Below are 16260 nucleotides of genomic sequence, written 5' to 3'. Positions count from 1 at the left end.
GCACATTCACAACAGTACATGCTGTTGGTGGTGAATGCATTGCCTGGGCATGTCTCTCTGGATGAAAGAATAAGAGCACACTGCAGGTCAAATGGGGTGAGAGAGGTAAGATTCCACGGGAACAGTGCCAGAAGCTGTTGTTTGGCTGTGCAGTATACAAAAACAGCAGCAGGTCCGAGCAGCAAAAGGTTCTCTCCAAAGAATCAGACTATCTTGACATGCTGGGACTAATCATCTTGGGACTAATAGACAGTACATGTAGCATTCTGTGTCATATTGGGAAAATACACTTTCAATAACTGTTGTACTACTTATACATTTTGCCAGTAGACTTAATATACAGAATAATGTTGTTTTCTAAAAAGGACAAACGTGATAAAAAAGAAATTTCTTTGCTTAAATTTGACAATTTGATACAAATATGCAAGTAACAACACCCGAAATTGCAGTTAAACAAATTTTTTGGGTTTATTTTCGATTGCTCAGTGCACGCCAACGCCAATCCTTTCTTCTCCAATCCTGATAGTTGGAGAAATATTAATATTGTAAATATTGTATATGTATATACATGTTTAACGCCCTACTGAATCATTCTGCAGTTCGTTTTTTATACTTATGGTTTTTTAAAATGTATTGTTTTCATTGCATGTACTCACTAAAATGATAACTTATTATTACTATTATTATGACAATTATTATTGTTGTTGTTGTTTTGTTGTTATTGTTACAATTATATTATTATTATTATTATTATTATTATTATTAATAATAATAATATTAATAATAATAATAATAATAATAATAATAATAATAATAATAATAAGGAAAGTAGCGAGGGGCTGCAGGAAAAGGGGAGGAGTCAATACGTCATCAGCTGACAAGAACGTTAGCGTTAAGCTAACGTTAGCTTGCAGACGACGTTAGCAAACATAATGACACGAACGCTGCTAACGCTACGAAATCTCCGGCGACAATGTTTAAAGGCTTTTGATGCTTCTCCTTGTTCTTTAGGAGGATATTTTCACAGTGAAGCGCTCAATTTAAACAAAGGCAAGCAAGAAATAAGAGTGGATAACTTCAGCTCAAGTAGCCTGTCAAGTGTTTGTTGACGTTAGCTATGATGTAATGCCGTATATGTTGTTATTTTGGAATTAGTGTGTGGAATTATTATGTATTGTGTCCCGAACACAAAAGCCAACACTACCTCTGCGATATTTGGGTGCAATGCGTAAGTGAAATATCTTTTAACGTTCTGTTATTCTTAATCCATTGTTTATGACTTGATCTAACGTTTACGTATCTCAATAACACTCGCGAGAATGTCATGTGACCTGCGTGGTGACGTAGAGACTGATAATATTTTCAGAGAATTTTTTTAAAATATTTTTTTTAATGACAACATTTCTCTCGCTATGAATTCATTTACTTACACATTAAGTTTCAGAATATTTTTTATTTAATTTCTTTAGATTTTTGTGGCGCATCGTTTGGTCGCTCGTGTTGGAGGCGGGGCTAATTTTATTTAACTTCCTGCGCGGGAAGTTCATTCAAATAACTTTCACATATAACAGGAGCGGAAGGTTTTAGGCGGCTGTGTTCTCTCTCCTGTTTAGTGAAGGGTTATCCTCCAGCCTGTGCTACGACATTTAACTTTGTCAATATGCCCGTTCTAGAAGCTACAAGTGCTGCAGCAGTTTCTCCATCAAAGAGAGCCAGAACAGAAGCAGAGAAGAGACCTGTCCTCAAATTTGCTAAACTTTCTGAACATGCAACAACACCTACCAGAGGATCAGCTAAAGCAGCAGGATATGATCTCTACAGGTTGGTTACTGTACATCAAAAAAATATTTTGAATGGGTGAACGTGTGTGTTTTTAAAGACCTCCTGTAAATATTTCCTGAAATGTTTAACATTTGATCTGAATTCCTACAAAAGCTGAATCTTATTTCTGAGCTTTATATTACTGTTGTTAATATATATTCCATGTCAAACCAGGTTAATGTTATCTTAATTTTTTAAATCTGTTCAGTGCATATGAATACTCCATTGGTCCAATGGACAAGACTGTTGTGAAGACAGACATCCAGATAGCAGTTCCGCATGGCTGCTATGGGAGAGTGGGTGAGTGTCTGAAAGGTTTATGTAATCCTGCTAGTCTGGATAGACTGGTTTTATCTCCTTGTTTACAATTTATACTTTTAGTTCTACATGCAAATTCCATATATTATTTTGCATGAGGATTATGTTGTATAACTTCTTTAACAATAGATTGTAACTTTCTTTATCTCAGCACCGCGGTCAGGACTGGCAGCAAAGAACTTCATTGATGTTGGTGGTGAGTATGTACCTACGCTACTGACATGAGAATGCAATGTGCAGATTATAATCTCACCCTTGGACCATTACAAAAGTTTAGTTTCGCTCATGTTTCTGCATGTTTTTCTCAGCTGGAGTTGTAGATGAAGATTATAGAGGAAATGTTGGAGTTGTGCTCTTTAACTTCAGCAAGGACACATTTCATGGTAAGTTGTTTCATAACTAATCTGTAATCACATTTTTGTCAAAGGTACCATCAATCATTAACTCATACATGTTGTTAACTGTGTGTGACATTATATAGAGTCATAAGTTACATCTTTCTGAACAATTGTTGTTGCATGACCATGTAACAAGTGAAAATTCTCGCCCTATATAGGTTATAATAACTTCAGTTTATTAACTTTGTTGTTATCACTTTTAAATTGTTGCTTGCAAACAGGCAGATATATACAAGTGACATTAAAATTATTACAAAATTAAAATGGTACGTTCTTTTGTTCAGTTGTTGCATTTATTTTTATGCATATGTATATAAAGACTAAAGTTTCTGAATATATGCATTCATTTTAATTAATCACTGTTCTTCTCAGTTAAAAAAGGTGACAGAATTGCTCAGCTGGTGTGTGAGAGGATCTGCTACCCAGATCTAGTGGAACAAGAGGTAAATTAAAACTACTACTATGTTGGTTAAATCTTGCTAAAATGACATGTTCTTCATTCATGAAGTTGACAACAAAAAGAGCATTTATTCAACTATATAATTTTGAAAATTGACTGTACTTTGTATGTGAACTGTATTGTTAACATGACAGGTGTTGGTTTTGTTGAGTCTTTGTCTGTAATGACAGACTAAAGCTATGTTAACACTTAAAGTAGCACAATCCTTTTTTTTAAGTCCCTCAAATCTGATCTCATTTCCTTCATTGTTCACATTAATTTTTGTTTGAGAAGATCAGTTCCATAACCCTTCATTTGCAAGAAGGGTGTTAATGAACAATACATAATGGTCATCATTACGCCATGTATCAAAATTAGCAGTGCAGTATTTTATTTAATGTATATGTCACCAGATCTTTCAATAATTAAAATGCTTGGCACTTCCAGACACTTGACGATACAGAGCGAGGCTCTGGAGGCTTTGGATCGACTGGGTGCAACTGAAGACTCCAAACATGACTGTTGTAAATTTTTAAAATGTAATGCCTATGTCATAATAAAGTTTTCATTTTGTACTTCTGGTGTTTTTATTGCAAGTTTCACTCCCTTGTTCTTGGCCACACTTTTGGGTCAAATTTGGCTCGTTTTCCCCTTTTTCTCCACATGGGGGCAGTAGAGGATAAGCCAAGCATCTTGTCTACAAGAAACTAGCGTCTCAGTTGCGCTGCCAGAACTTTGAAAAATATTCAGGCATTATTTTACGTATTTAACAGTTCGGTTTGAAAGCATTTTTGCCATTACATTCCATGTATTGAAGGTGGGGTTTTTTGTGTGTTTTTTGCAAGATCACCCAAGATTTTTGTTTTTCTTTAAGACTGAAAACCAAGGAACAATTCCTTAGATTTTGATGCTGACCCAGATTAGAGTTGCTCCAGACTTATTTTTAACAGCTTGTGATGGAGAGAAATGCTATTTTTGCATCCAGCATTTGTTTTTACATCTGCCTTCATGTGTAAAGTATGTAAAAAAGAAAAAAACATAAATCTTTACCATGGATTAACATCTGGATCAAAAGAAATTCTGTTCTTGTGTAAAATGTTAACATTTGTGCAGCTCATGGAAAATAACAATGTAATGTTACAACTAAGACCACTTAGGTCATTGTGGTGACAAATTTGAGTTATTGAGCTTGAAGATCGAAAGGGTGAAATATGCTTGTCTTAAATATCAAACTAATAATACCAATGTGATTCCCATTTTAAGGAGCAGGTTGTCACGCTTAATGAGTCATTTTATGACTCAAACTATCATGGGACTAGAGCTTGTAGGTGCAATGACACAATGGGGAAACTGAGCTAACTTGGGAGAGGTCTGCAGTCTGAAGACTGTCAGAAATGTAATCTAGATAAATGGGAAGGCACAGCAGTGAATACACATACACCAAAAATATGTTTTTATTGTGAATTTACAACTAAACCCTCACTGATGTGAACAGAGAACACAGACTGGTGTCAGGCTGGTCCATGGCAAATGCAGCACTGATTGTTCTTGTGAGAGAATGTGTGGCCATGAAGACCTCAGTGCATAATTGTGAAGGCCCAGGTTTGGCATCATCAATGTGTGTTGTGTGTGCAGGTGTGTGTATGTATACACAGTTTACAAAAAGGAAGTAGTTGGTCATTATAAGCACCATTACAAACCCCTCTATTCAAGGGGCTTCCTCTAGTTTACAAATGCTTCATAGATTAAAAGTGGCATTGATTATTACAGTATAAACACAATTTACATGTAATATAGAGGAGAGCAAACAGGCTATGAAGCTCTTGCGGTTGCAAAGACATGAAATCTTCAGAATTGCCGATGGGATTGTATCTTGTTGACTATAGCAGTGCAGTGCATTCAGGAGTCTATGTGGTTGTGTTGCTAGCACCAGTAAATATGAATTATTCTAGTCAGTAGGAAAGATGGAAAAGCATAGTTTAAATATGCAGTAGAAGTCATTCAAGCTCAGACATGGCTACATCTCAATAGTCTTTTGTGGGTTCTTTTCCTCTCGTCACAATTGTCATATTATCTTTTTTTTTTCACATCTTTGCTCAATTAAATTAATAGATGGGGGAAGGACAACTCTTAACTTTCACGGGTTCAGGTTTGTTCAGTCAAGTACCTGAGGGGAGGAAATGAATTCATTTCAGACTATTGGGACTCACCCTTTTCTTTCACCTATAAGCCGAGTTCTAAAACTCAACCGCGGATGCTTTCTGCTGTCCGCACGCCCTTAAAAAAGTGGCACCTGATTCCACATATCATTTCACAACATAAAATCCTTACAAATTTCAAAACCATTCACGCTCTCAGCAGAGCTGAAGTCAACTGAAATCTATCATGCTGCCTCATTTAGCTGGAATTTTCCACATAAATTGTATCTATGATATGAAGAATCATCTTTGGCAATAAAAACCACGCAGTCCCACCCTTCCCCTCCACCCCCATTCTTGTCTCTTTGGTGGCAAGCTCCCTTGTTGAGCAAGTAGAAGTTGCACTGAAACCACTGATCCAGAGTCAGAGATGTTTGGCCTTTTTTGGAAAAGAATGAGCCTGAGACTGGATTAACAGCTGCCAGCAACATCTGCCTGTCTCAGTCTTGTGATGGTTAATGGAGGATGATCTGCACCCTCATCTTCAGTACGTCTCCCAGCTGTCCTGTGAGGTAGTCTTTATCATGTCTATCCTCCAGCTCAGCCAGCTCCTTCTTCCTGTAGAGGGGCACGCTGCTGATCTGAAGGTAGTACGCCCCCGCGGTGAGGGCCTTCTTTTTGCTCAGGTGCAGGTAGCTGACCCCCTCTCTCTGGTTGATCTTGAAGTAGCCTTCATCGTTTCCGAAGTCGATGCTGTAGCGCACGTGGTCGCTGAGGGTGGATAGGGCTGGGGTGAATTCCAGGATGTGGTCGCGGTTGCTCAGGTCGCTGATGTTCAGGTGGAACTGGACGGTGTCCTCGATGTCCATGCTGGCCAGGCTGAGCATCTCAGTCAGCTGCAGATAGACAATGGAAGACAGGACTGTAGTTTTCACATATAAGGCGCACTGGATTATAAGGCGCTTTTTTGGTTTTTGAGAAAAATAAAGACTTTTAGGTGCGCCTTATAGTGCGAAAAATATTGTAGCTGTAAGACACTCGATCTGCAGTTCAGTTTGCTTTTCTCATTGGTTCAGGAGATGCAAAGGTGTATCAAGAATGCATACAAACATGGTGGCTCCCAGCATTCCATAAAATTAACCTGAAGAGGATTTCCAATGTTTTGTAATTAATAGGATTTTTCATAAACTGATGATTAATTTGTTCAATTCTTTTATCCATCAGGTTGTCATCCTAAAAGTAGAAAACTACACTTATTAATTATGCTTTATTATTATTAATTACTACACTCATTAATACTTATTAAAAACTTATATTATATACTATATTTTTATGCTACGGTATTATTATTAGTATTTTTAATAATATTATATTATTATTAATAATATAATAATAATATAATAATATTATTAATTATTATTATATTATTAATAATAATATAATAATCACCTTATTTTCCATAATAATAATATTAATGATAAAAAATATTATTATGATTATTATTCATATTTTTAATTTTATTATTATTCCCTTTCCCCTTACAGTATGTCTTCAGTGTATATTCTCCCTGCTTATATTTGTCTGAATGCTCAATCTTATCTTACACATTGAAACTTATAATATAAAGCTCCTGTTTATGTTTGTCATCCCTGAATGTAAGTCCTGTGTGTTGTGTTTAAATCCCTACATACATACTGTTCACATATAAAGAGTACCTGGTTGTCTTGAAGAGAATTATCCTGCGTTGAGTTTGCGCCGCGACGTTTGCGTCCCTTTTTGTGAAAGCCGTTGATCTTACATTCATAGCAGGCGTCAGGAGACAGAGAGTTCTCCTCCTCCTCGTTTCCCTGTCCAGCTTCGGAAGCAGCAGGACTGAAGCCCAGACCTGAAACGCAGTGCCTGAAACGGAAACAAAACCATTCAGAAACATCCATATGCAGGGATTGCAGTTATTACACAGTTTTACACAGTTATTCACTCACTCACCCTTGTCCTGCACGGAAATATCCAGGGGGGCATCCACAGAGGTAGCCCCCGTCTGTGTTTGAACAGCCGAACTTGCAGGGGTTCTGGGTGGTGGAGCACTCGTTGATGTCTGCGCAGCCGCCGCCCGTCTGCTCGTAGTTGAAGCCGGTGGGACAGAGGCAGCGGAAGCTCCCCAGGGTGTTGTGGCACGACGCCCCCCCGCAGATCTGGCTGTTCATGCATTCGTTCTCATCTGGGGGACAGGAAGTAGATGGGGAAGTAAACAAAAGGTCATTCCAGTTAAATCTACTTGGGAATTCTGTCACAAATGAAGCCCGTTTGTGGAATATCCAAGTATAGATTTACTTATTAAAGCTTTTTATTTCCAGTTGTTTTATGTACTTACAGATTTTCTTACATCAGCTTTTCTAATTAATTTTCTGAGCCGACTCTCCAAAAATCCCTTCATTCCCTTAAAATGAGATATTTTAAGTGTCTCTCTTGTCACCTTCATACTATTTTGTCTATTTATAATAAATAGTGTTGCACTTCTTTATATTTTTCAGTAGGATGTTGGTCTGAACACAACATTTCCTTTTCTCATGACCTTCCTACAATCAGGACATGGTTGAAGTTCCAGAGGAAGGGGGGAGCATTTTGGATATATTTATACTGTAAGAGTGGCAGGAAATAGCTGACAAATTGATAATAACTGGTCTGAACCAGAATATCCAGGCTGCATAATGCATAGTTTGGAAAACCGATTTATCAATTTGGTCCAGAAGTTTTATATATTACAGATTAAATGTAATGATTTACTCACCCACGCACTGGTTCCACTGGTAGTGCTGCAGGTAGCCTTGTGGGCAACTACACCTGTATCCGCCAACCAGGTTCTGACATCCATGCTGACATCTGTGATTACCATCACACTCGTCCATATCTGTCAGGACAGATGAGCAGCACACAAGCTGTCAGTCTTTAATGAATTAATAATTAATACAAAGCAGGAATCGGCGATTTTCAGACCTTCACAGGTTTGCGCGTTGGAATCCAATGAGAATCCCCTCTGGCAGTCGCAGCTGAAGCTCCCCGGAGTGTTCTGGCAGACGCCATTGGAGCCGCACAGGCTGGGTTCTGATGCACATTCATTGTTATCTAGAGAGAAGAGGCCCGGTTCAGACCAGGGTAAAGTGGGAAACGTGATATAACCCTGATTTGGACGCCAACGCTCGTCCCAATAAAGAGAAGGAAGAAGGTCATCACGGCCTGTTGGTGCAAATGATCTCAGTCTGCAGTGTGTTTGGGAATAAGATCTCTCACCTTCTGCCTTAATGTCAACCAGAGGAGGTAATCGCAAACATTTGAGTCGTGAGTCACAACTAAATAATCTAAGTCAACGTTCATTTAAAACCGTTCCCAAGAAAGACGGCAGTAAAGTCTCCAGTTGAGCTCATTTTGTCACACATCACAAACAAATGTGATTCTTGTGACTGGAATCCATTCATATCTGAACACAAGCGTTCACTTAAATATATTAAACAGCTAAGATCAAAGCAGCGGCTGACATCTCTAAATGTCAGCTGTTTAATGTTTCATCCTGTCTTCCCGCATTTTACAAGTCCTCTCACATGTCCCCTCCGCCTTTACATCACTATCTGGTGAGCAGTCACCATGTGGGAAAGCGTGCTCAAAGGCAGCGAGGAAGAGTCCACCTTCTTCTGTTCGGACCAACTTCAACTTTAAACAGATTTATATCAGAACAAGGCCGTCGGAGACAGCAAAATCCTGTGACACCCCTGAATTCACTCTTTTTTTTGAAGAGAAAAGGTGCTAATTAATTTTAAAAAAGTGCTAGGTTTTAATTTTGAGATGTTTCACCACACACAGTTGACATTGCATAATTTGCGACAGAAAAACATGAAAGTGCAAGTGTTATTGAACCATATGCACATGCATTAATTAATATTAATAGACAATCTTAAGTTTTTTCAAGGTCAAGGTCCTCATATCATTTTTGCTTCCTAGACCTCTGATTATTTATTATTGTCCTCTGATTATTTATTATTGTCCATCTCCAGCTTTTAGACCTAGTTTTCTAAAGGTGAAGGTCTTCATCACATTTTTGTGCCTCTGGCTTCCTGAAAATGTTGCTTTTTGTTTTGTGATTATATCTCATCAGGTTTCAGAAATGTGTACCTAAAAAAGGTACCTAAAAAGTGAAAATTTTACCTTGACCTAGTTTTTTCAAGGTCAATGTTGTGATCTAATTTTCTCCCTGAATATGACGCCTTTTGTTTCATCTTTCTATCTTATCCGGTTCCTGAGATATATGCAAAAAAATGTACAAAAGTTGAAATTTGACCTTGACCTAGTTTTCTCAAGGTCATCATCTCATTTTTATCCCCTTTGCTGCCAGAGTGATGTGCTTTTTGTTTCACCTTTCTAAAAAAAAACACATCCTGATTGTATCTGAGCTCTGTCTTACTTTTAGAAATTTTACTCGTTTTTTATCATCATTCTAATTATTTAATATTTTGTTCTCCTGTTAATTATTGATAATAAATGATATACAAATACTATTATGAAAGAATTGGACACACAATTCTTTTAAACAATAACTGTCAGCATCCTGTACTGTAGAAAAGTTTTGGTCACACCTTTTTTCCTAAATTAATACCACATCCACACCTCCTGCACTTCATTCAGGGGATTATTCCTGTGGTCAAAACTGAGGGTTCCCTGTCTTTTTTTCTTGATGTCAGGTCAAGGGAGCTGCTTTATGGTCTAGAAAAAAAAAAAAAGCTTGTGGTTGTCATGGCGATCCATTGCAAAAGTTCCAAAACAAAGCGGAGCTCAGCTGTCATGACTCCTCACCATTCCAGCCTAATAAGATCAGTGTGAGTCCATTAGCTCTGAATGAGAGTTAGGAGAGGTTAGCGAGGGGGTGCTTCAGGGGTGCTTTGTGCAATATGTCACTTCTCAAAATTCAGTATAAAAACTACGTCTGCATGGAATTTAGATGTTTCCATTGCATGGGAGGGGGCCACACTGGTGCTCTGGTTTCTGCTTATAATCAAATAAGTGCACGCTTAATACTTCTGTCTAAGTAATTGTTCTTCCTCCCGATCACAGGAACCCCAAGGGGGGGATGATGAAGCCATGTTCTCAGGGAGACATCGCCCCACCCTGATTGTTGGTCTCTGGGTTCAACCCCCCTCTCATCCCCTGACGATTGACTTCATCTCCAGTCCGCTCCTTTACCTCCTGTTACCCCACCATGACCCAAATTTGTCCCCATTGTTGTAGCCGTTCCACATAAAATACTTCTTTGTTACACAGCCATTTGGGCTCTACTGGTAAAACTGGTTTTATTTACCGATGCAGGCGGTGTGATGTTGGGTGAAGCCTGGAGGACATTTGCAGGTGAACCCCCCGATGGTGTTGACACACAGGAACTGACAGTTGTGCTGTTTGGTGGAACACTCGTCCAGATCTGGAAAAAACACACAAGTTACGCAACATGAAATCATCTTTACGTGCTGCTCGGCCCGAGCCGGGGGGCCGGGGGGGTGTCGGTCCTGTCAGACCGTTGCGTGTACCACTGAACGGTGGCTGCCCTTCACCACCAGTCAAATTCCAACCCCCTCTGTAGTCGCTGACCTACAAATGAACCGCCGATGAACCAGACACCGGAAACATGGAGGGGGATTGTGTGTGTGTGTGTGTGTGGGGGGGGGGTAAAGCTATTGTAAATAAAAAGAAGGAGGCCTTAAAAACACGGAACACCATTGGGTGCTGTGTCACTGGGTCTGGTCGGAGGCTACTCTTTCATGGAATGTCCCGGGATAGTGAGAACACTGGCAGAGGGCCCGGTCCACTTTCCAACTCCCAACCTGGAAAGTAAGTCAAGCAAGAACTTCAACTTAGACTTTATTCTCCCCTTGGGGGGTCGGGGGGGGGGGGGGGGGACTTGTCTCACAGCCAAATACCTGTTGCTGGTCGTGAGAAGAGCAGCAGCTTCTCTCAATTCAACCGATCTGAGTGGAGAAAGGTATAAAGTTTCTGTGTGTGTGTGTGTGTGTGTGTGTGTGTGTGTGTGTGTGTGTGTGTGTGTGTGTGTGCGCGCGCGTCACCTCTGCAGCTTTTTCCGTCTTCCTGCAGGATGTACCCACGAGGGCAGGAGCAGAGGTAGCCTCCGTCTGTGTTCTTGCAGATGAAGTTACAAGGCTTGGGTGCTTGTATGCACTCATCCACATCTAGAAGACGACAGGAAGTGAGAAGCAGACAGAGAGAAATCCTGTCGGCCACATTCCATTAGGGAAAATGATGAGATGCACAGACTGGGGCTGCGTTTGTCAGAGGAGTGTGTGGGCAATCTGCCCTCGTCACTAGGCATCAGTGATGACAACATGGTAGGAAAAGAGTGTGTAAAGAGTAGGTACTGCAGATGAAATCGAGGCTTACCCACACACTGGGTGCCAGTGATGTCAGTGGTGTATCCAGCTTTGCAGGTGCAGCTGTAGGAGCCCAGAGTGTTGATACACTGACCGTTCTTGCACAAGTTCCCCATCACACGACACTCATCAATATCTGGATGGAAAAAATGAGATCCAGATAAACTGATTAAAGACAGAAAACAAACTCCAAGACTCTTCAGGATAAATCATTCTGAATAACAAATGATTTGTAGGGTCAAATGTAAAAGTAGAAATTTAAACCTCACCACCTCAGAGCCATATCAATTGCAATCATCACTAGAATTTTACATTTCAGTTGACACACAGAATATTAATTTGCACCAACCTGAATCTTACTTCTATAAGCCATCAGTAAAATATATTTATTTAAAAGATGGGGGCTACCAGCAAGGTGAAATTTAGAAATGTTGCCTTTAGCAAAGAGTGGCACAGACAAAGATATTTCAATTCAGGCATATGGAAATATTTCAGTATTGCAGTTTGACTGTTGTTTTCTGGGTCTGATGTGCTCAAATCATAGCGTGTAAATATAAATACAAGATATATATCTTTTAAAAATGTATCAACTTTTTGTAATGTTTTGAAATTATTCAAATGATGGAAATCTAGCTAATCAGATCTAATCAGGCCAGAATGGTTGTGTAAACAATTTTGCATTTAATCTGTAATGTCATCTACATCAATAAAAAATACATATAAAAAGACTATACTTATTTACTTTACAGCACATGTGTCAAACTCAAGGCCCAGGGGCCAAATGTGGCCCGCCACATTGTTTAATGTGGCCCACGAGAGCATGAAAGGTCAGAATGTCTAAAAATAAATAGGTCAAAAGTGTGTTTTGAGCAAAACTACATTTCCCATAATGCAGTTATTAAGTTCATTTTAACAATGACAACATGTTTTGACAAAAGTTAATGTCCTAACTTACGTTTGATGTTATTTTTCTTTATCTTATAACAGAGAAACAAACAAACACATTTTTCTGTCTAACTGTAATGTTTGTAACTTGAATAAGTAATAAATTCAGTTATTGAACGTTAAGGAGTAGTTACATTTATGTTACATTTCATTAAGTTACATTTAGTTACATTTATTAGTTACATCTGACCCTTTGAGGACAGCCGTGATGCTGATGTGGCCCTCGGTGTAAATGAGTTTGCCCCCCTGAGCGTCTCAGTTTTAACTACCTCTGCCATCAGTGGTGAAGCCCGGGCCCAGAGGACACATCCTCTTGTACTGGGTGGTCCCAGGCAGGGGGCAGAGCTCACAGTTGGTGCCCCAGCCTCTGCCTCCATCACAGCAACACTCCGACTTGGTCACCATGTTCCTGTTACTGGAGGTCATCTGACACAGAGTGGTGAGAACCTCGGTGAAGCAGAAGCCTTCGCGGTTATCTGGAGGGTGGAGAGGGAGAACGGTGAGAGCGAGACAGAAGACAAGCAGGAAATGGAGACCAAACCACCTCAGAGAAGCAAACATTAGAGATAACCCACGCTGCTCTATCGCTACTGTCAGGAAGATAGCCCCAAATCCAGTTAACAGAATCCCCTGAGGCGGTTTTCTGTCTGACTTCAGCACATCATGTCTACCCAGAAGTCTATATTTAGACAGAAGAGGAAGGATTTCCTTACATATAATATGACGATCATACAGTATAATTGGCATTAAAAACTGGTGTTTTTAAAACTAAAACTGGACATTTATTCATATTTCTACGAAAGTGGAAGAAAAATGAATACACCATGAGCAAAATAAGCAACTGATGAAGACACACTTACCGATACATTCAGTCTGTGTTGGGTTAGCCACGAATCCTTGCTCACACCTGCAGCGGTAGCTCCCCACTGTATTCTCACAACGGCCGTTTCTACAGATACCTGGTTTGGCTGTGCACTCATTCAGATCTGTCACACATGAAAAGGGTTATTATAAAGTAATAATATTTACTACACAAGATGTCACACTGAAGAGGAGGTTCGGGGATGAATCAAAATTGTAGCTTTATCTTTAGCTGCATAGAGAAATACATTTAAACAATATTTCTTTCTTTTGGTTTAGTGAACACATTAGAATGAGGCAACTCACATATTTTGGAATAAAACTGGAATAAATTAGCCACTTTACTGTACAAATATTCAAAGTGCTTTGTACCTGTGACATATGCAATGACAATAAAATTGAATCTAATCTAATGTAATGTAATCTAACAAAGAGTTTTATTGTGAACGTTTTGATTTTTTGAGCCTCACAAGAAAAAGTAAGTCCCCTAATTTAAAAATAAATTAATAAATAAATTTTTATTTTTTTTCAGCACCACTAATTTCCCTTTGGATTTTAAAAAAGGAGGAAAAATAATAAAATAAAATAAGTAATAAATAAATTTTAAAAAATTTAAAATTCCCAAAACAGATTAGTGGGTTGTCAAATCAAAGCCAAAATACCAAGTTACACAACAAATTCTTGCACAGTGTTGAACAGAAGTGGCTTGATATCAAAATAAGTAGCAAAATAAAATTTGATAAAGCAAAGATAATCCGACCTATGCAGCCGTCTCCGCTGGGATGTCGCGTGTATCCGGGGGCACAGATGCACATATATGTACCGATCAGATTCTTGCAGGTCATGCCTCTGCTGGCACAGTCGTCAATGCCGTCTTCACATTCATTCTGATCTGTAAAATAAACAGAACACTGACAGTGAGACGACACACACGTATGAAGAAATCCGTGTTTATGCGTGTGCAACAATTACACCTGTGATGCAACACAGGCACTCAAACACACTACATCACTCCAGAGTCTAATGGAACTGCCAAATCCAACGCTGAGCTCTGCGGAGCTAGAAGGCGTGTAGTGGGGCGGTCGGGGGTCTGTTTAGAGCTCTAATGTAAACAGTGACGCTACAGACACTGAGGGCTTCCTTCTGTCTCTACGCTTCTCTCCAAATACAATCGTTGCCATGGTGCCCGAGCTATATGAAAGAGAGGAGGTGTAAACAGTTTCCAGAGAGTGCATAAAGTTCACCCTGGAGTATGTGTTTCTGTGTGTGTGTGTGTGTGTGTGTGTGTGTGTGTGTGTGTGTGTGTGTGTGTGTGTGTGTGTGTGTGTGTGTGTGTGTGTGTGTTTTACAGCACGTACCTTTACACATTCGTTTGTCCTCACGCAGCACGTAGCCAGTGGGGCATTTACACTCGTAGGAGCCCACGACGTTAACGCAACGGAAGGCGCACAGCAAAGGATTCTGGGCACATTCGTTGATGTCTGGAAGAGGAGAAAGCAAAGAGTGTGCAGTACTAGTGTGGAACCACAGATCCTGCATAAAACACAGAGTGCAGCTTCAGTGATACCTTCACAGGTCATCATCGGCCCCGGCTCAAAGCCGTCCTCGCACGCACACTCAAATCCACCAATCACGTTGGTGCACGTGCCGTTTCCGCAGGGATTACCGATTTCACACTCATTGGTATCTAAAGAAGAAGGTCACATGATTCATTTTACGTTAGCGGATGAGGAGCATAATGATGATACGGAGACAAAAATCTAGAAAAGTTTAACTCGCCTTCGCATCTGACCCCACTGATGTCCAGTCGGTACCCCATGGGGCATTCACAGCGGAAGGAGCCGTCCGTGTTGATGCACACGCCGTTAACGCAAGGGTCGTTTTTGCACTCGTCGATATCTGTAAGTAGGAAACATGAAGACGTGTAATTAATTTAAATAGCAGCAAATGAGATGAAGGTCAAGGAGATTCAGTTTTACAGCAGGTCGACCTTTCGGGTGGTCGTCCGGCCCCCGCTGGTAACCCTTGTTGACACAGAGATGTGGATATGCACCTGAAAGCAAGAGACGTGACAAATTAAGAATTCCATTTCGTAATATGAGGACATGAGTGTGTGTTGTGTGTATGTGTGATTTGTATGCGACAGGAAGTTTACACACTATCATCCTTGGTGGGGCAGATTTCACAGGGGTCTCCCCAGCCTTGACCTGGCATCCCGGTACAGCAGCACGCCGCCTTGGAGGTGTTCTGAGGCTTCGGAACCTGGCAGCGTCCATTTTCAAACTTGGTGTAGCAGTAGTTCACTCGGATATCTAACAGTTAACACACACACACACACACACACACACACACACACACACACACACACACACACACACACACACACACACACACACACACACACACACACACACACACACACACACACACACACGAAGAAAAGCAATGAATAATGAGATAGGAAAACTAAAAAGCACTTAGAGAACAAACACCATGGATACTAAAACCTGAACGGCTAGAAAAGAGTTTCCAGTCTGTCTAAATAAAGTCCTCTAACAATAGTTAATGGAGGTGAATCACCTTTAGTCACTAGTGCCAAATTGTGTAACACCATTCACTTCACTGCCTTTGGAACCTTCCTCCCAGCTTTGTGGATCATGTGCTTAATAATGATAATTTGTAGTAATGGAACACAAAGATTCATCCATGAACGTAAATTTTCATTTCCATTGGCTTTTATGAACTGCTAAAAACAAGACTTATTTCAGTGTGGATAAAAAGAGAACTTGTTCAGAATCCACATCTGGGTTATCCTTTGCACAAGGAAGAGTTCACAACAAAATGTTTTGCAGACAAGCAGACAACAAACAGAGACGAGCAAACATCTATGATCACATAACATCCTGGGGTGGAGGCCG

The 16260-nt window shown here is 40.0% G+C and overlaps 2 protein-coding genes across 3 annotated transcripts in view; one reads left to right on the top strand and one right to left on the bottom strand.

Moving 5' to 3' along the window:
* The first annotated feature begins 881 nt into the window (after positions 1–881).
* Positions 882–3551, top strand: dut (deoxyuridine triphosphatase). Of its 2 annotated transcripts, none has more exons than XM_068313534.1 (7): positions 882–1050; positions 1674–1821; positions 2030–2121; positions 2291–2335; positions 2448–2522; positions 2910–2980; positions 3424–3551. In XM_068313534.1, the coding sequence occupies exons 1-7, from the start codon at positions 933–935 to the stop codon at positions 3478–3480; spliced, it is 606 nt and encodes a 201-aa protein (XP_068169635.1). In that variant the 5' UTR covers positions 882–932; the 3' UTR covers positions 3481–3551. The 2 variants fall into 2 exon arrangements, with proteins under 2 accessions (XP_068169635.1, XP_068169644.1); XM_068313543.1 differs by having other exon boundaries at positions 909–1228.
* An 863-nt stretch (positions 3552–4414) lies between these two features.
* Positions 4415–16260, bottom strand: part of fbn1 (fibrillin 1) — a 62530-nt gene continuing 50684 nt past the window's right edge. The window contains exons 51-66 of the mRNA XM_068313523.1: positions 15502–15654; positions 15333–15395; positions 15122–15241; positions 14910–15029; positions 14701–14823; positions 14103–14234; positions 13342–13467; positions 12751–12957; positions 11547–11672; positions 11216–11338; positions 10459–10575; positions 8109–8237; positions 7903–8022; positions 7101–7332; positions 6830–7013; positions 4415–6010 (exon numbers count right to left, since the gene is read on the bottom strand). Of these exons, the coding sequence (XP_068169624.1) occupies positions 5630–6010; positions 6830–7013; positions 7101–7332; positions 7903–8022; positions 8109–8237; positions 10459–10575; positions 11216–11338; positions 11547–11672; positions 12751–12957; positions 13342–13467; positions 14103–14234; positions 14701–14823; positions 14910–15029; positions 15122–15241; positions 15333–15395; positions 15502–15654 (2456 nt within the window). The 3' untranslated portion in view covers positions 4415–5629. The remainder of the gene's footprint in view (positions 6011–6829; positions 7014–7100; positions 7333–7902; positions 8023–8108; positions 8238–10458; positions 10576–11215; positions 11339–11546; positions 11673–12750; positions 12958–13341; positions 13468–14102; positions 14235–14700; positions 14824–14909; positions 15030–15121; positions 15242–15332; positions 15396–15501; positions 15655–16260) is intronic.

This window comes from Antennarius striatus, chromosome 1 (assembly GCF_040054535.1).
Source record: "Antennarius striatus isolate MH-2024 chromosome 1, ASM4005453v1, whole genome shotgun sequence".
Lineage (NCBI taxonomy): Eukaryota > Metazoa > Chordata > Actinopteri > Lophiiformes > Antennariidae > Antennarius > Antennarius striatus.
Note: the sequence above shows the minus strand (reverse complement) of the source record. Positions and strands in the feature narration are given on the sequence as shown.

Bases quoted from the DNA above. Each gene is read 5' to 3' on its own strand.
- dut (XM_068313534.1), top strand. From the start codon at position 933: ATGACACGAACGCTGCTAACGCTACGAAATCTCCGGCGACAATGTTTA. The intron at 1,822-2,029 runs GTTGGTTACTGT...AAATCTGTTCAG, and splicing joins GCAGGATATGATCTCTACAG to TGCATATGAATACTCCATTG. The intron at 2,981-3,423 runs GTAAATTAAAAC...TGGCACTTCCAG, and splicing joins CAGATCTAGTGGAACAAGAG to ACACTTGACGATACAGAGCG.